At 45.5% G+C, this 19888-nt stretch overlaps 2 protein-coding genes across 2 annotated transcripts in view; one reads left to right on the top strand and one right to left on the bottom strand.

Annotated features, from left to right (window-relative positions):
- Positions 1–9071, bottom strand: part of map3k2 (mitogen-activated protein kinase kinase kinase 2) — a 31556-nt gene extending 22485 nt beyond the window's left edge. Inside the window, exon 1 of the mRNA XM_056594141.1 lies at positions 8710–9071. The gene's annotated coding sequence lies outside the window, so the exon portion shown is untranslated. The remainder of the gene's footprint in view (positions 1–8709) is intronic.
- A 747-nt stretch (positions 9072–9818) lies between these two features.
- On the top strand, positions 9819–19592 carry sumo1 (small ubiquitin like modifier 1). Its single transcript, XM_056594152.1, has 5 exons — positions 9819–9949; positions 10626–10706; positions 14746–14823; positions 14909–14980; positions 17637–19592. The coding sequence occupies exons 1-5, from the start codon at positions 9938–9940 to the stop codon at positions 17703–17705; spliced, it is 312 nt and encodes a 103-aa protein (XP_056450127.1). The 5' UTR covers positions 9819–9937; the 3' UTR covers positions 17706–19592.
- Positions 19593–19888: the final 296 nt, after the last annotated feature.

Below are 19888 nucleotides of genomic sequence, written 5' to 3'. Positions count from 1 at the left end.
TAGAAATGACACACACCACCACGTTAGAAACAACACACACCTCCTTTTTAGAAACACACACCAACTTGTTAGAAACAACACACACCGCATCGTTAGAAACAACACACCGCACACGCACCACCTTGTTAGAAACAATACACACCCCATCGTTAGAAACAACACACCGCACACTACCTTGTTAGAAACAACAGACACTGCAGTGTTTCCCCTAGAATTTTTTTTAGGCCCGGTGGTAAGAGCTGATAGTGTGATTTGTTATAAATTTTTCACGGGATGCTAGAGTATTTGTTGGTATTTGTTGGAGGGGGGGGGGGGAAGAGGTATGGAGCGATTGTTGACCGGGGGGGGGGGGTGGAGCAATTGTTGACCGGAGGGGGGGGGGGGGGGGGGGGGAGGGATTGTTGACCGGGGGGGAGGGGGGGGGGTGTGGAGCGATTGTTGACCGGGGGGGGGGGGGGGGGGAGCGATTGTTGACCGGGAGGGGGGGGGGAGCGATTGTTGACGGGGGGGGGGGGTTGTATGTCTTCAAACTTCGTCTGAGCAATAAGGTAAAGAAAAAAATGCTAAAAAAAATTTTTTTATCATGCCCATAGTCTCGTCAATGTGTGGGAAACGCTGAACAGTGTTTTTCTAAAAACAAAGTTGATTTAATGTAAACTAATTTCATGTACAGGAGCATAAAGCACCAATACATATTGAGATAGCTGGTGGTGAGCTTGGATGGTTATGATATTATGCCTAATAATAATAATTAAAAAAAAATAATAATAAAAAAAAAACATTTTTTTTTTTTTTTTTTCTCTTTTTCATTTTTTTGGCCGGTTGTTGGCCTGGCGGGGGCGCTCGTTGGCCTGGCGGCCCGCCAGGCCTGAACAATGGTAGGGGAAACACTGCACTGCACACCACCTCCTTGTTCAGAATGCTGCTGCTAGAGTTCTAACAAAGACCAACAAATTTGAACATATTACATCAATTCTTAACTCGTTACATTGGCTTCCTGTAGGTCAGAGAATTGATTTTAAAATCCCTACATGGTTTAGGGCCAAAATATTTAACTGATATGATTCCACTATGTAAGCCTTCTGAGACCAATCTGTTAATTATCCCCAGAGTAAACACGAAACATTTAGTTACTATGCAACTAATAGCGGGAATAAACTCCCTGAGGATTTAAGACTTGCCCCAACTCTGACCACTTTTAAAACAAGACTGAAGACTTTTAGGTTTGCTTTATCTTTCTACTAAACCTAAAATACATTGCACCTTCAAAAAAAAAAAAGGCCTTTTTAACTTTACCTTTATTTTATATTTTTATCAGAGAGCGCTTTCTAAAATGCTTATTTAACTGTGCCTTTATTTTTGCATACGTTTTCTTTTCTATTTATTAATTTTTACTTAATTTTATTTGTATGACAATTAGGGTTGCCGCGGTATACGGTATTACCGGTGTTGAGGCCAGCACCGTTTACTCGGTGTTGCACACCGGCAACACCGTTTTTTTTTTTTTTTTTTCCAGTAATAAAAAACAAATTCAGTAAAAATGAATAATACAATTATAATTAGGAAAATTTAAATGTGTAGAATAGGCCACAGTTCTGCTCTGTGCGGGAGAATTGTCGCGCCGAGAATTAACGTGCTTCCTTACAAGACCGGTAACCATAGCAACGCCGGTAAACAAACCCCGCGGAGCCCAATCCCTACGTGAGCTACCCGCGCTACGGCTATCCGGAGGCGCACAGAGCTTTTCGCCGTGATATTATGATATATACAATTACCGTATTTTCCGGACTATACGTCGCTCCCGAGTATTAGTCGCATCAGTCAAAAAATGCTCCATGACGAGGAAAAAAACATATATACGTCGCATCGGTGTATAAGTCGCATTTATTTTTAAACATTTAAACAAGAACGTTTAGTCTGGAGAGACTGAATAAAATTGCAATAGCAATATAGGTGTGTCGGTCCTACTCGTAGTTCTGAGAGTATACCGAATTCAGTGACACCGGGATTCCACCGGACGCGTATGCGCCGCGGTCCTAAACCTGAGCGCACGATCGGGAGGTGGAAGTTGCGCTTTAGATGCCTTCACAAGTCCAGCGGAGGGCTCCAGTTTTCGCCGGCCAAGTCATGCGCTGTGATATTTGTGACAGCTATGTTGCACAACATTGCAGCTAAGGCTGGGGTAGCTTTGGTTGAACCGGAGGACATTGAGGACGATGACAACGAGAATATAATTTATTCGGTGGTGCAGTAGGCTTGCAGCGTTCAGTTGTAGGCCTAATGAATGACGGTGCCATCTTGCGGCCGAAGATTATGTACGCACAATTTCGGCATACAAGTCGCTTCGAAATATAAGTCGCAGGGCAAGCCAAACTACAAAAAAAACGCGACTTATAGTCCGGAAAATACGGTATATTATACAATATATATACTATTATATATAGAACGTTATAAGACGCCGAGAATTGGCACGCTGCCAGCCGCTGTCACCGAGTGTGAGAGGAGAGTTGACGGAGAAGATGGCGGTTGACCTATAGTTTCAAAGTCAATACCGTTTATACCGGTAATACCGGTGTTGACACGAGCGTATTACTCGGTGTGAAAATGTCCACACCGCGGCAACCCTAATGACAATGTTTATATGTGAAGCACTTTGAGTCTGACTTATGGATGAAAAGTGCTATATAAATAAAGTTGCCTTGCCTTGCCTAAAATACTGGTTAGACAGCAAAGCTGCATAAAAAAATTAAAATTATTTTCTCAAGTTACTTCCATCTCTGAAAAACACCAATGACTTATAGTATGGACTTGTTTCTCCACTTGCTTGCGGACCTTGCCGTATAGTTTTGGCATCTCAATTCGGCGGAAGTGTGTACGGACAGGCAGGGGCATTTCTAGGTTTCTGAAATATCCGGGGCTTAGCCCAGAGGGAAAGGGTTAATTAAATAATATCCAGGGCTTTAAGGTACGGCCACACTTAACGTATTACGCGCGTGACCCGTCTAACCTGCCGCTTGATCGTTGTGTCACAAAAATGTGTCAACGCGCCTACGCAGCTGGATGAGCCCGCCCAAAACCTATTTCACCCCGCTACTTTTCTTTTGCTCCACAAACATGGATGAGGTCACCATCATCGCTGCGCTGTATTTGTTGTGGGAGTTCGAGGAGAGTAGGAAACCCAAACGCCGTCGTGTTTGGGTGCATGACATCCTCCGTAGGCGCTCACAACTGGGTGAGTTTCACCACCTCCTCCAGGAACTCCGCCTGGATGACGGCCGGTTCCAGCGGTATTTTCGGTTGACTGGGGCCATGTTCGATGACCTGCTAGCCCGGGTTGGTGCCAGGATATCCCGTCAGGACACCAACTACAGGCACTCCATATCAGCTGCGGAGCACCTGTCCTCTGTCTCTCTGCCAGTGACGTTGGGTCAAGCTCAACCCTGATTGGCTATCGCGGCTAAGCGTTACGCGTAGGAGAGTAAAAAGTAAAAAATGTTGAACTCCGCGCGTAGGTGCATTATTATTAGTGTCAGGCGGTTGCTGCGCGCCTGTGTGCTTGGCAATAGCATACTGCCTGAGAAGGCTGTATCGCTGTCAAATCTCTCCCTGGGAAAAGTAACGTTACGCCAAATTGAAAAAGGAACTATGTTTCGTTACCATATTTTCAGTAGTTGCGCATAACTTTACTTTTTACATGAAAAAGTAGTTAGGTTACTGTATTAACGCATGACTTACTTTATTTAGTGTTACACACAACACTGTCTACCGGTCACACCGGTCTCACGGTAACGTCAAAATCCATACCGTAGCACAAATTCACACTGGTGTACTTTCTATAGCGTTTATACCGTACACCCCCACTTCAAATTGAAGTTAAGAGTTTCCATCGGACTCGCGAAGTAGCCAGGCGTCTCATCCAAAGGCGAGCTCAGTTGGCGCTGTGTGCTTCAAGATTCTGAAGCAAGTGCTGAGATTCCGATTGGCCCAGAGAAATGTAAATTATAAGAATTAGCCAATATTGTTTCGCAATTCTAGCCTGCAAAAGCGAAAAGCGACAAGTTTGCAGGTATGATACATGTGTGTCTAGTGGTGATGTTAAGGCTCACTATACACTAAAGCACTTTGAGATTCTTGAATATAAAGTGCATTATAAATAAAATTTATTATTATTATTATTATTATTATTATTATTATTATTATTATTATTATACACTAGGGCTGGGCGATATATCGATATCTGAAATATATAAAATATCGATACCATAAAACATTAGTCACCAACCAACCTCTGGTCTATAGCATATAAACGCGTTGTCTGATTACAGTTTAATTCATTTTTCACAATGTACCAGCTGTCTTTTCTAAGAATAATCACCGCGCTAGGGCTGCAACAACGAATTGATAAAATCGATAAAAGTCGATTACTAAAAGCATTGAATTTGGTCATCCATTTGTTGAGTCGCGCGATTAATACGTCACTCGTAGGCGCGGCACTGTTTACAGCCAGCCGCCGACAGGTTGGTTCATGGTTCATGCACGCCCACAGCGAGCTTTTGTGTGAGCGACCACAGCTTGTATTTTGGTCATATCTTAACACTGGACTATATAAGGCCTAAAAAAAAAAAAAGTTTGGTTCCTGTTGGTTGTCAGTTGAGGTCATGGGTCGGTAGGGAATTTATTTTATTATTTTATTTTTTCCGGCGGCAGCGAATGATAGGTAGGTTGTTTTCATTTAAAAACGAGAAAATTCGCTCATCCTTGTACAGAATGAAGAGGTGCTGTACCAAAACGTAATTATAGTTTTCTTCAAACAAAATCGTTTTTTATTTATTTTTATAAAGCTCATAAAATTATTTGGGTCGCACATAAATTGACAGGGTCGGTCGGAAACCGGAAACAAAAAATGTTTAGGCCTCATATATATAAAAGTGTTTTACCTTCACTGTCTTTGGGTTAAAAAAAATCTCCTTGAACTCAGTATCCGTCTAGTCCAGGGGTCGGCAACCTTTTCAACATGCAGTGCCAGTTTGACATATTCTCGTTAATGAGTGTGCCTTAAGCAACAATATATTAAAAATTAAGCTGAATATGACACAGCGACCAAAAACATTTCCAGAAGACCTGGAATTGTACTATTTCCATATAGTCCACAATCATGCATCAACATTCTAAATGTTTTTTTTGGTTGTTATAATTGCAACATGGGCTTACAAGTAGGGATGCACCGAATTTTCGGCCGAAAATGGCCCAAAAGCGCATTTTCGGTTTTCTGCCGAAATACTTTTATCACCAAAACAACACGGCTGAAACAGAAATTTGTGATGACGCAAACAAAAAGCGCGGCCAGCACACGCTTGTCTGGATAAGCGCCAATATGTTGTGTCAACACCGGTATTACCGAGTATAAACGGTATAAACTTTGAAACTAGGTCAACCGCCATGTTCTCCGTCAACTCTCCTCTCACACTCGGTGACAGCGTGCCAATTCTCGGTGACAGCATCTTATAACGTTCTTTATATAATAGTATAATATCATTTTATATATATAATATCACGGCCAAAAACTCTGTGCGCCTCCGGCTGGCCGTAGCGCAGGGAGCTCTCGTACGGATCGGGCTTCACGGGGCGTTGCTATGGTTACCGGTCTTGTGTGTTCCAAGGCTTTATTAGGTAGCCTATCTATTAGGTTTGTATATTAATTTTTTTTAGGGTAAAAACACATAAAAAATAAAACAGTGCAAAGACAAACTGCCAAACCTTTTTTTTTTTTTAACAAATAGGCCTAAAGATGACGGCGATTATTTTTTTATTACTGAAAAAAATTCACATCCCTAATGCATACTTTCGACATAAAGTTTGCACATTTATAATTCGAAATTCGTCCCAGCCTTTATATCACAGATACTCTAGAGCAGGGGTCAGCTACCTTTTCAACATGCAGTGCCAGTTTCACATTTTCTCGTTAATGAGTGTGCCGTAATAGATCTATATATTTTTTAAGTGTGCCAATGATTATGCTGCCCCGTGGCAGTGGTGGCACGCGTGCCTAGGGTTGCCGACCCCTGCACTAGGTTCTATAGCATATAACCGCGTTGTCTGATTAGTATTACAGTTACAGATTACAGGAATCGCGACGGTCTATACTTTCAACATAAAGTGTACATATTTATAATTCGAATTTCGTCCCAGCCTTTTTACCACAGGTACTCTAGGGTCTATAGTAGGGATGGGTGTGAGGAATCGATTACTCGAGTACTCCTCGTTACAAATGAACTCGGTTGGTGGACAGGCAAACTCGAGTTTGCATATACACACACACAAACAAAGTTTTCTGAAGCAAATGTATCAATTTTCTGTGCGGCGCCACCAACGCATGCCGTGGGCACAAAGCAAATGAAATGAATCAAATTTCTATGTGGCGCGTGCCGTGCTGTGTGCAGGCACACCAGAATTAAAAAAGTTAAGAGATGGGGGCTAAAGCAAAGGACACCGGGAGTCCGGCGGGGGTCGCTCCATGTCGCGATTCAATTCTGTGCTTCAGATTGATGAGGAAGTGAAGAACCAGGGACGGCGGGAGATGTATTAATAATACAATTATTATTAATGTAAGATTCATAATATTCCGGAGGCGCACACAGCTTTTGGCCGTGATATTAGGCTATATATTATTGTAATGCTCTCAAATACGAGGCGGAGGCAGTGTCTAGTAGGGCTGTCAAAACGAACTTCGCTATTCGAATACAATTCGAATTTTTAAAAAGAAGGAGGACATTCGAGTCCGGCAACTAACGTTCAAACTTTTTTTTTTTTTTTTTTAGCAAATTGTATTGACAAGTCAAGAATTACATTTAACTTTTGCATTTTACCGTCATTTGCAAATTATGCTGTAAGTCGTTAAAGTACCACTCGACTACGAGCAACATGAGCGCACACCTCCATTCAGTGCATTACTCTGAGTATGCAGAACAGTTAGCGCCTGAGGAAGAGCCACGGTCAAAACAGCCAAGAATAACATCGTTTTTGCCTCCCTCCTCATCTCGTTGTCTGCCAGCTGGGCGGCAGACAACATCTTCATTAAACATCATTGCTTGAATATTTCTGGCGTTATATCTTACCTATTTATATAAGTTTTGTATTGATTTGGTAAAACTTGTTGCAAAAGTTACATAACAGATTTGGTTGACGCGCCCTCTAGTGGACGCGGGACGTAGGCCTAATAATAAGATGGTATCGGTGTATATAATGATATAATTAAAAAAAAAAAAAAAAAGATTATTATTCGAATATTCAACATAAGAAGCATTAGAAATTCGAATATGATTTGAGGGGAGGATTGACAGCCCTAGTGTCTAGTCCACGGTTTATTCAACCATCAAACTGCATTAAATTCCGAACGGTAGGAATAGTAACGGTAAATCCAAACTGTAGGTAGGTAGGTAGCCTATAGTAATAACGGTAACTCCACGGTAACTCCCCCCTCATCAGCAAGGCAGGTTAACGAGCACAGCGACGCAGGCAGGCTGGAAATGAGAGCACAGCGGCGCCACCGATGTAGAACGACGAGCTGGAGCGGCAACGGCAACTATGTTATTGCTTCAACAAATATCGATCTTTATCTTAATATCGATATTCTGCTTGAAGATATCGAGATATGACTTTTGGTCCATATCGCCCAGCCCTACTATACATGTGTGTCTAGTGGTGATGTCAAAGCTGCAGGAAGGCCCTCCCGTCGGTCGTTTAACTAGATGCATCGCTGTGTTTTATCCTGCATGATTGTGATGATTATATCCTGCATGCGTGTTGGTTTTGTGATGGTATATCCTGCATGATTGTGATCCTATATCCTGATTGTGATGATATATCCTGAGTGGTTGTGATACTATATCCAGACTGGGATCATATATCCTGCATGATTTTGATCCTATATCCTGACTGTGATGGTATATCATGCATGTTTGTGATCCTATATCCAGATTGTGATCGTATACCCTGATTGTGATGGTATTTCCTACATGGATGTGATTCTATATCCTGCATGGTTGTGATCCTATATCCAGATTGTGATCCTATATCCTGATTGTGATGGTATATCCTGAGTGGTTGCGATCCTATATCCTGCATGGTTGTAATACTATATCTGACCATAGCGACCTAGCCAAGGTGATAATAATTTAGCAACACGGAGCTAGCCCAGAGTCAGATAATCACAACACAATCGATACGGACACACTACACAGCTGTTGTGGGGTTAATTCGGGGAGACAACGGTCTGAGGATGAGCCAAAAATTAACATGTTACCGTGACCCGTCTGGTACATGTTAGAGAAGTAAACACTGCTGTTTGACAGCCAGACAATAACATGCTAACGTGAACCCGTCTGGTACATGTTAGTGAAGTAAACACTGCTGTTTGACAGCCAGACATGCTAACACAGCATTAAGAACAAACACTGATTTATATCATACTAATACTAATATATATTATTAATATAATAAAGATACGTTAGCAGACAGGGCAGACCCTCCGGGTCCCCACACCGAGCTGTCAGTGTCAGGCCAACCCGGGCTAACACCAACATTAGCCACCTAGCTCCCCGGAGCTATCACACATTATCACCCAAAACCGTCAAATTAACGCGGTTTAACCCCGCGGGATAGACAGTTTGAGTTGGTAAATAACCCGGAGACCCGTGTGGGTGGTCTTACCCGGGCGGGCGGCTCTCTTCTCATCCACAGGGCCGGCGACAGGAGCCCCGGACCCCGCGGATAGACAGCGGCCAGGCGGGGAGGCAGAAGTTTGGGGTCCGCTGCGAACTTCACTCCGTGCGCCGCCGGAGTCCTGGGCCGGGGATGCTAATGCTAAAGCTAATGCTAAAGCTAACGTGTGGTAACGTCAACGGAAATATCCCCACGCGGGAAACCACTCGTGCCGCTTCGGGGCTCGTGAGTCGAAGGAGCTCCCGCTAGAAACGATCCGCGGCGGGGAACGGGAGCGGGAAGGGAGAGGCTCTGAGGCCGCCGCTGTCAACACCTCCTGCCGCTGTAGCCTCCGTACAGAGCGTGTTAGCGTGTTAGCTCCTCGTACAGGGTTGCCAGATTGGGCCAGGTTTTGCGATCCAGCCAGTGTTGCCAGATTGGGAGGGAAATCTGGCCCAATCTGGCAACACTGGACGAGGTCGCCACCGCCGCCTCTTACAACAGCAGCCGTGTTGGAAGAGTCCAACACAACACACGGGCCGTGACGTCAGAGTCAGGCGCGCTACCCGCTGACCTCATGGATGAACTCTGAACGATGGCGCCGCACGGAGGACTACAACTGTAGTTCTGTATCTGTAATAAATAATTTATTGTTATAATAAATAAATAATGAATAAAAGATTAATCACTGTCTTGACTTAATAAATAATTTACACAGCTACACATGTAATGAATAAATAATAATATTAAATGTAATAGATGTCACTACAATATTTTTCTGTACTGAAGTTGTGTACTGGTTGTTGGTGTTCTTCTGCTATTATAAATAGACAATCCATACGTTTACCATGAAATCATTTAAAATTGATTTATTGAGCAATTTTAGCGTTTCTTACTAAGTTCAAGCTAGAAAAAAAAAAAGGCTTTAATTTTTTCCATTCGGTGTTTCCGTTATTTTACAATCACAATCTTTCGTGAGTTTCTCTTTTGATCAGCTACACACTTATATTTTATATTGCTTTAAATTATTTAATGAATTAATAAATCATCTCAAAACGTGAATGTTCTTCCTAATAAACGTTTACTTATTATTATTTATTTTGCAGAGACGACCTCGCTCTTCGCTTCCGGGTCAACGCAGGATTCTCATAACAAGCTATCAGGCTAGGAGCTAGAGCAGTGTGTAGCCTCATCCTCCGCCACTAAACGGACTACTTTCTCCTCCAGTCCTCCCATCATGTCGGACACGGTGAGACCAGCCTCCTTAAACATGACCTTCATTAATAGACACGTGTTAAAATGCAGAGATTCGAGCTTAGCACGATGCTAACCCCATCCTGTGAAGCACCAGGCTAGCTCTGTTAGCTCCGACCCTCTCACCAAATGGGTTCTCGGACGCTTACATCACATAAACTAAAACATGTATGTCTTTAATATATATACTGTGTTTAAATGTCACGTTTTAGAAAAGATGAACCATGTTGGTGATTGGCATGTGTGTAGCTGTTAGCTTTGGCGTGCTGCAGAGCATGTAGCATGTCCCCCTCACACTGCAGAGCGCTCAGACACACATGGACCCCCGGGGTGTGTGTCGCTGGGTTCACTAGCGTCGTAACTAGAGAGGGTTCAACATCGGAGAAATAAAGTGTGTACACACACAAACTCTGGAGACAGACAGACAGACAGACACGAATAGACAGTCAGACACACATAGACAGACACAAATAGACAGACACAAATAGACAGACAGACGGACACACAAATAGGAAGTGACAGACAGACACAAATAGACAGACAAGCAGACACAAACAGACAGACAGACAAAAATAGACAGAAAGGCGGACATACAAATAGACAGAGACACAGACAATATAGGCACACACACTCACCTCGCCTCATCACCTGAACCCCTCTGCCCCCCCCAGGAGACTAAACCGTCCAGCCACGACGGAGACGGAGGGGATAAGAAGGAGGGAGATTACATCAAGCTGAAGGTCATCGGACAGGTGGGCCGATCAATCAATAGAACAGGGATCAATAGAACATCGTGAATCCTGTCCCCATGTTAAAGGTCCCATGGCATGCTACTTTATGGATGCTTTAACATAGATATTAGTGGGCCTCTAACACGAAATTCAGCCGTCTAAAGCCACCACAAGCCAGTCGCAGCTTTCCCCAAACGCAGCGTTTCGGTGTCATTAGCTTTAATGCAAATGAGGAGGAGAGAGGCGGGTCAAGGAGGAGGGTGGGGGTGTGGCCCTGAGCAGCTTGAGGCCACGGAACCATGCGCTCTGTTTACAGTGGATGTATCGTAATGGTAAGGCGCACACAGCCTTTGGCCGTGTTCTGTAAATATTCTAGAACACTCCGGGTGCTCCGACTGGGAGTCCTGGAGCTCTATATCTAAATAATATCATATTATACATAAATATAAATGTATATTAACATTGCCAAAAGCTGTGTGCGCCTCCAGACGATATCATGAATCTCAAACGACTGCGTTGGGTTCTCCGACGTCTCTGGTTCTTCCACTTCCTCATCAATCTGAAGTAGATTGAACCGGGACATGGAGGAGAAAGGGATTGTTGCCCGCAATTGTCTCCCCCCAGAGCCTCGCTGCCAAGGCAACACCGTCTCGGAAGCGGGCGGCGGGCGGCAGGCAGCGGGCGGCGGGCAGCGGCGCTCCAGTGGGAGTCAATCGTGGGCAACAATCCCTTTCTCCTTCATTTCGCGGTTCACGTACTTCAGGGAGGCAAAACCAAGTTCCTTTCCCCGATTTCCCTCTCAACCATGGCTGAGATAACCCCAACTACGAGCCTCGTTGTTGAAATACCAGAGACGTCAGAGAACCCGACGTGTTATGCGCCGTAACACCAACAGCAGAACGGTTATCCAAATAACAAAGAAGTGTACAACAGTCGTAGCTCATTGTCTCATTTGCGGGTCAAATTCTCTGGGCGGGCAAAGCAGAGAAAAGGGAGGTAACCTGGCCCATGACGACATATGGGGCCAAATTCGAAATCAGCTTTCATTTTTCAAAGGCGTAGCAGGATACCTAGGGCTCGTTTTACACCTACGCCGTATATGTTAGAAAACCTCATTTTCTTGCCATGGGACCTTTAACGTGTATGCATAACAGTCCACATGTTTGACTGGCTACCATTGTGTAAGTGAAATGTGTCCATGAGAGTGACCACACTTAACTAACCTTCCAGGGCCCCAGACTAAAGGCCGATTCATGCCTCCGGATCCGGACGAAATTCGTCCGTCCGCCCCAAACGTTGCCTCCGGAACTACCCTTCATACCTCCGTCTGGTTTCAGTGTTGTTATGGATGTTACGCAATAAATCCTCTAGAGGGCAGTGACTGTCGTTTCACAAATTAACGGCATCGACAATCGCAAAAAAAGTGCAAAAAGTGCGGTGGCATGTGACACCCCTCACCAACCCGCAGATTATCTCCTCAAAATGTTGTTAAATGACCAGTTACAATTCATTGCCAAAGCAGGGGAACATTAAATAAAAAGGTCAGGTATATAGTATAATATAAGTATAAAACGTTAAATACAATAATATATATACATATCAGATATTATACTACTATTATCTATTTTCGCGAATGGTCTGACTTTTGACTCTATACTGCCGCCTCGATTTCCGGTGGTATTGCTCCGTTTCTCCCGGAGCACTCCGGATTCGTAAGCTCACGAGTTCGGTCCCTTGGTGCGGACATTCTGGGCTGTTGCGAATACAAACCATCAAACTCGGGAACGGACCAAACAGCCGGTCCGAGACCCAGCCAGAGAGGTGGTGTCGGTTCGCTTCAAAACGAACCCTGGTGCGGTTCGCTTGAGATGTGAAAGCGAACGCACCTCGGTCCGATCAAGTTCTAAAGATCATACGCCTCTTTGGACAAAACAGGCACCCGCTCAGACGCACGCATTATAAGAATTATTGTTTGATTAGCGGTAACTCCAAGATTAGCAGAACGTTGTCGGGCCGTCGGGTGAAAATGAGTCGTGGCTCAACATGGAGCTAAGAGGAGACGGAACGTCTATTGGATATTGGGGTCCGATATCCAAAAGACATTCCGTCTCGTCTTAGCTCCATGCTGAGCCACGACTCAATTTCACTCAACGGTCCGACAAAAGCACATAAAAAGTATGCTGGAAAATATGCATAAAAATGATGCATTCAACACATTCCGAGTCAGGATGAGGGAGAAGGACTTGGACCGGTCCACAGATCAATGTATATCACGCTGGATATCCATGATTGTTTACTTTCACCGGTGCTTTCTCCGCCTTTTTTTCCCTCTAACGCTTCACCCCACCCCAGACCTTTTTTGTCCAATGATTTAACGTTCTTTGCACACATCCGGGTTTGTTGACAAATTCTGGCACTGTTGCGAAAATTGCAATGTGAAATGGAACCGTACCAAAGCACAAATATTTGTTTTTATTTTGCGTCTTCAACATGCATTATCGTGATAGAGCGATCAAATTAAAATCACTATCGTAGGCCATTTATCGTTCATATCGTATCGCGCATTGCTATAAATATTTTGATAATAGATGCAGAAATGTTCAAATTCAGTTTCTCATCTAAACTGTTTCTACGTGTGCGTGCATACGTTCGACGAGCACGGAACGACTCGGGCTCCAAGGGAGCGTGCCAGCTTGTCATCGTGCCGCTTGACAGGACGCTGTGCCTTCTCTCTGCCCGCTCGCCTCTCCATTGAGACTGCATTAGCGAGCGCAACAAACGCCTCGTGTGTGAAAAGCCCTTTAGGGCCCCTGAGGCAGAGCCCTGCACGGGTTCGGGTACCCGCACAATTTGGATGAAACGGGTGAAAAATGATTTACTGTGTCGGACACGGGTCGGGTCGGACGACTGAACAGCGCGGGTCGGTCGCGGGTTTCGCGATTGCGAGCGAGACTGCTCCAGTGCTGGAGATGTTATTCAGGAGCAGAGCAACTAAAACCGGCGTCAACAGTGGATGATGTGCTTTTTTTGAACAGCAATCACCAGATTGTGTAATTCCCCGGCATTTAATCTAATAAATCTAATATTCCTTCGGGTGCGGGACGGATGTCGATATCAATTTATTGCGGGTCTGGTGCGGAATGTAATTCGCGCTACTGTCTGATGCGGTTTTAAGTATTGCGGTGGGTGGGTGGGTGGGTGGGTGCGGGTTTGCAAAATAAGGACTCTAAATGGTACTGGCACACTAGCCGAAGGTCGGAAATACGAGTCAACAGCTTGCTCATTGTTCAAATGCACGTAGCAGGTTGTGAAATCTTTCTCACAAACATTTACGCTCGCTCAATAATCTCAAGGACCCTCCCCCTCCACACATTAGCCACTAACAGTGGCCGTTCCCCATCCTTCTCACACTCATTGGCCTGCTACCGGATTTTGGCGGAGCTTATTGGGCAGAAGATACAGAGTGCCTCTAGCCAAAAAATCTCTACATAATCCTTCATACCCAAGGCAATACACACACACAACATACTTCTTACACAAGCACCACATACACACAATTAGAGAATAGACTGCCTTCATTCAAAGACAATTTTCTAATATGGCAACCTGTGGGACAAATAAAGCTTTTAGATTCCGGATTTAATGATGCGCCCCTTCCACGTTTAACGTGTCAAAATAAAAAAGGGTAAATTCAGTCGCAGACTCTCAAAATTTGGTAGCAGTCTGGAGCCCTGCCATCACATCATGTAGGAACACGTTAACATGATGTACCTCTGCATCATGTTAATGTGACGATGAGAGGGGCAACAGTAAACTAACCATCACGCCCTGTAGCAACACTTTAACATGATGGAGAGGTCGCAGGTTTCAAACCTGCAACCTCTCCAGTACCTTATGATCCATGTTCCATAGCCGCTCTTTGCGGTTGCATTTTGATTTAATAAAGATGTATTTAGAATTAGATGTCGGCGGTCACTTCTCTGTGGCTGAGTTGTTCCCAGTGTCCTCCCCCCTCTACTCACCCCCCCTCTCTCCCGTCTGTCCTCCCCCACCCCCCCAGGACAACAGTGAAATCCACTTCAAGGTGAAGATGACCACGCATCTAAAGAAGCTCAAGGAATCCTACAGCCAGAGACAGGTGAGAGAGAGGGGGATGCTAAGCGACGAGAGGCTGAGTGGTGGTCCATGTTGCTAAGCGACGAGATGCTGTGTGTGTCCTCCAGGGAGTCCCTATGAACACGCTACGGTTCCTCTTCGAAGGCCAGAGGATCACAGACAACCAGACTCCTAAAGAGGTACCCAAAAGCACGCACACAACAACACGCACACAACAACACAAACCACCACACAACGCACACTACAACACACACACACACTACAACACTGTCACGACCCCACTGGTATACATGGAAAACGGCTCTTTATAGGCAGGAGTCGTGACAAGTAGCCAACCGCAGCAGGCAGGCCACTGGTTTCCGGCCTCGTGAGTAGTGACTCGCCTGGTTTCCTGGCGAGCTCTGGTCCTTCTCTCTCCGGTAGGGGGGATAGCCCGAGCGTTTGGGGTGAACGGTAGCTGTCTCATTCAGTTATTGTCTTGACATATAACATAGACAAACAAAGACGACAAAGGGGCGGTCCCGTTCCCCGTAGGAATCCTTAATTCCGGCGTGGTCCTGGTATGTGGGTGAATGGGCTTTACAAAGTCTTATGATTTCGGAGTGTAACCACTGGGCACCATGCTGTCTATCCAGACACCATCTTGCTTCTGTGTCGCCATCTTGGATCCCTCAGGTGACCATAATCAATCAGGGGAGCCACTCCCACAGTAACCATGACCACCGGTTACCCACCAGCCTAACATTACGCAATAGTAGGATCGTGACAACACACACACACTACAACACACACACTACAACACACACACTACAACACACACACTACAACACACACACTACAACACACACACTACAACACACACACTACAACACGCACACACTACAACACGCGCTACAAAACACACGCTACAAAACACACGCTACAACACACACGCTACAACACACGCACTACAACACACACGCACTACAACACACGCACACTACCACACACACACACACTACAACACACACACACTACAACACGCACCAGGGCTCCAGACTGCGACCAAAATTTGAGTGTGCGACTGAATTTTCCATCTGCGACCAGTAAATTTGCCCTTTTTTTTTTTTACACTTTAAACGTGGGAGGGGCGCGTCAATGAATCCGGAATCTTTAGGAGGCCAATGAGTGTAAGAAGGATAGGAAATGGCCACTGTAAGTGGCTAATGTGTGGAGGAGGAGGGTCCTAGAGATTATGAGCGCGCGTAAACGTCTGTGCGAAGGAGAAAGATTTCACAACCTGCTACGTGCGTTTACAATGAGCAAGCAAACGATTGACTCGTTCTTCCGACCTTAGGCTAGTGTGCCAGTGCAAGTCAGTCTTGGCGGGTCTTATTTTACAAACCCCGCACCCGCCCGTACCCCCAATACTTCAAACCGCATCCGACCCGTGTTCCGACAGTAGCCCGACCAGACCCGCTATAAATTGATATCGACACCCGACCCACACCCGATGGAAAATTAGAAACATTAGATGGGAATTACACTGTCTGGTGTTTGGCTTGGTGCTTTGGATTGTTGTGCAAAAAAAGCACATCATCCACTGTTGACGGTTTGAGTTGACTCCTCCTCTCCTGATTAACATATCTAGCACCGGTGAAGTCTCGCTTGCACTCGCAAAACCCGCGCCCGACCCGCGCTGTTCAGTCGTCCGACCCGACTCGTTTCATCCAAATTGTGCGGGTCACCCGAACCAGTGCAGGACTCTGCTTCAGGTGCCATAAAGGGCTTTTCACAAGGGAGGCGTTTGTTGGGCCTGATAATGCATTCTCAATGGAGAGGCGAGCAGGCAGAGAGGAGGCTCAGCGTCCTGTCAAGCGGCACGACAAGCGGGCGCACTCCCGTAAAACTGTCGCTTCCGTACTTGTCGAACACATGCATGCGCAAACCTGGAAACCGTTGGGATAGATGAGAATCACAATAAAATGTGACACTGAATTTGAAAGAGCACATTGTAATTTCTGCAGCTCTTATCGAAATAGTTATTAGTAATACAGTGAAAATTTGTAGAAATGTGAATATCTGGAGCCCTGCGCACACTACAACACGCACACTGCAACACACACACTACAGCACACAACCAGACTCCTAATGAGGTACACAACACGCACAATTATGTCCACTCCATCACCTCAGATTCACCATGTGTTGACTTTTTGTCTACTCTCCTCCCCTACTCCTCTCCTCTCTCTGTCCTCCTCCCCTCTCTCTTCTCTCTGTCCTCCTCTCTCTGTCCTCCTCCCCTCTCTCTTCTCTCTGTCCTCCTCTCCTCTCTCTGTCCTCCTCCCCTCTCTCTTCTCTCTGTCCTCCTCTCTCTGTCCTCCTCCCCTCTCTCTTCTCTCTGTCCTCCCCTCCTCTCTCTGTCCTCCTCCCCTCTCTCCTCTCTCTGTCCTCCTCTCTCCTCTCTCTCCCCCTCCTCTCTTCTCTCTCTCCTCCTCTCCTCTCTCTCTCTCTCCTCTCTCTCTCTCCCCCTCCTCTCTTCTCTCTCCTCCTCTCCCCTCCTCTCTCTGTCCTCCTCTCTCCTCTCCCTCTCTTCTCTCTGTCCTCCTCTCTTCTCTCTCTCCCCCTCCCCTCCTCTCTCTCTCTTCTCTCTGTCCTCCTCTCCTCTCTTCTCTCTCTCCCCCTCCTCTCTTCTCTCCCTCCTCCTCTCCCCTCCTCTCTCTGTCCTCTTCTCCTCTCTTCTCTCTCTCTCTCCCCCTCCTCTCGTCTCTCTCTCCTCCTCTCCCCTCCTCTCTCTGTCCTCCTCTCTCTTCTCTCTGTCCTCCTCTCTTCTCTCTCTCCTCTCCTCTTCCTCAGCTGGGGATGGAAGATGAAGACGTGATTGAAGTGTATCAAGAACAGACGGGCGGACTTTGTAACAACTGAAACCTCCACAGCATATTCATATTTTTTATTTTATTCTTTATATTTTTTATTTTAGTGTTTGTTTTATATGGTTATCTTACCCTTTCCTCTCATTTCAAACCATCTGGATCCAATGTGACGAGGCTAGGGGTGAATTAAAGAAAAAGGATGAATTAATTCATTCGTTCATTGGTTCATCTCAGCTCCTGGACCTCGTAGATTCATCACCCTTTCATTCGGCCTTCTGGAATCAGAGGAGACATCAGAAACAAAGTGATATTCTGGCCTCATGATCTTTGAGTTTCAACATTAAAAAGCGGAATGCACGGAGTCGGCCTCCAGCGCTGCCTGGCTCAGAGGCCCTAGGGCAGAGGGCTTCGCCCCCACGGCTTACCTCACAGCGCTGATCATGTTCCTACTACATCCCAACTCAACCTCCCCTCACCAGAGACCATCTGTGGTGAGACGGCGCCTATTGAGCCATTTTCTGATTGGCTCGGATTTCGTGCCATGTCACTGCAGCCAATCAGAAAGGCTCGTTGTACGATCGGTGTTTGAGGTTTGATTCCAGCGTTGACTTATTTTATGGATGCAAAAAAACACTTCTCTGTACATTTTACGCTTTGCTCCGACTCGTCAGTTCAGACAAATTCTTGTACAATTTCGCAATCTGTTATTGCATTTTTTTTAATATAGATGATGAGTGTGGTGTGCTAATACGTTTGTGTTCATGATATTTGAGCAAAACGCCCCTAATGTATATCTTAAAACAACCTCTTTTGTAACTTACTCTGAAGAGGCTTGCTCCAAATTTAGGAATCATGATTTAGGGGCCACTCACACTAGGGCCACGGCCCCGTGTGAATCTTCCTGCAGCACGGAACAGGCCAACGACCCTAGTGTGAGTGGCCCCTTACAGTTTAGGGTTCTACGACAGAGGAACCAAACTCCATGGCGTTCCGAACCGTCGTGGAGGTTTGGGGACTTTGCTTTGCATTCAGATTTTCTCAGGTTTTATTAGGATGATTATCGTTATAATTATAATCATAATTGTTATCACATGGGTGAATCGCATCAGGAGGAAGGGACCCCGGATTGGGCAGCTTTTTCAAAGTACAGGTTCCCTACTCCCTACTCTTGCCTCATAACCCCTAGCTCCTACTCCCTACTCCCTTACCCCCTATTTCCTACTTGGGCCTCTTTAACTGGAACCCCCTTTTTAAATAGCTGGGGAAAAGGTATAAAGGGGTCAAACCGCCAGACGTCGATCCAACCAGGCTTTAGTTTGGTTTTGGTTATCTTTGATTGAAACGTGATATTGTTCTTGGGTTTGATTTTCTGAAGTGCCTGTTAGTGTTTAGGTACGACCCATCTCCCACGCCGCCCCCTTCCTTACCTGTCCTACCCCAGCTGCCCCGTCCTACCCCAGCTGCCCCGTCCTACCCCGTCCTACCCCAGCCCAGCGGAGGTTCAGAAGTTAAGAGCCCCCCAAAGAGCCCCCCAAAGAGCCCCAGCAGCAGACCTGAGACCAGCCCAGCATGATGTAGTGTGGAGGTTCAACCGGTAGACCCCCAACGACCCCTAACTAGACTAGGGGGCGGGCAAATTGAAGTCAGGGGGGGATTTTGGTCCCTCCCTGATAGCCAGTCGTCCATCGTTCAGTGAAAGCAAAATTTAAAATTTAATTGAGAGATTTCGTCCATTTCAAATTGAGTTATTGATGTGTTTCAGGCGGTTTTGATCGATGTGTCCCCCCCCCCTTTAAAGTAGTAGGTCGGCCCGTGTTCGAACGGGCTGGGAGGCATGGTCTTTCTCTGGTCCTCCCCTCAGCAGAGGGTTGATGCAGATGGTTTGAAATGACGCCGGTTCTTTTGCCCTTTTTGAATAAAATGTTAAGAAAAATTAACGATATGTGCGTGATTATTTTGATTTGATTTGTCTCTTTAATGACTGTACTCTCTCTTTAACCCATTTACCCCTAAAACGCCTGCTGAAAACCCCTGCTAAAATCCTATGCTATTCTAGGAAAAATAACCTCATTTCCTGAGGGTAAAACCTTAATATCTAAGCCTCTGGAGCACCTAGAAACATGAAATAAAAAGCATTGTAAAGGTAAGAACTAAAGGTTTTATTAAAACATGCTTCCTGAGCACAACCATAACAGCAACATTTTAAAAGCACTCAAAACAAGATTACAAAGAAAA

The sequence above is a fragment of the Gadus chalcogrammus genome, chromosome 7 (genome assembly GCF_026213295.1).
Source record: "Gadus chalcogrammus isolate NIFS_2021 chromosome 7, NIFS_Gcha_1.0, whole genome shotgun sequence".
Classification (NCBI taxonomy): Eukaryota; Metazoa; Chordata; class Actinopteri; order Gadiformes; family Gadidae; genus Gadus; species Gadus chalcogrammus.
This window is presented reverse-complemented; position numbering and strand designations above follow the sequence as displayed.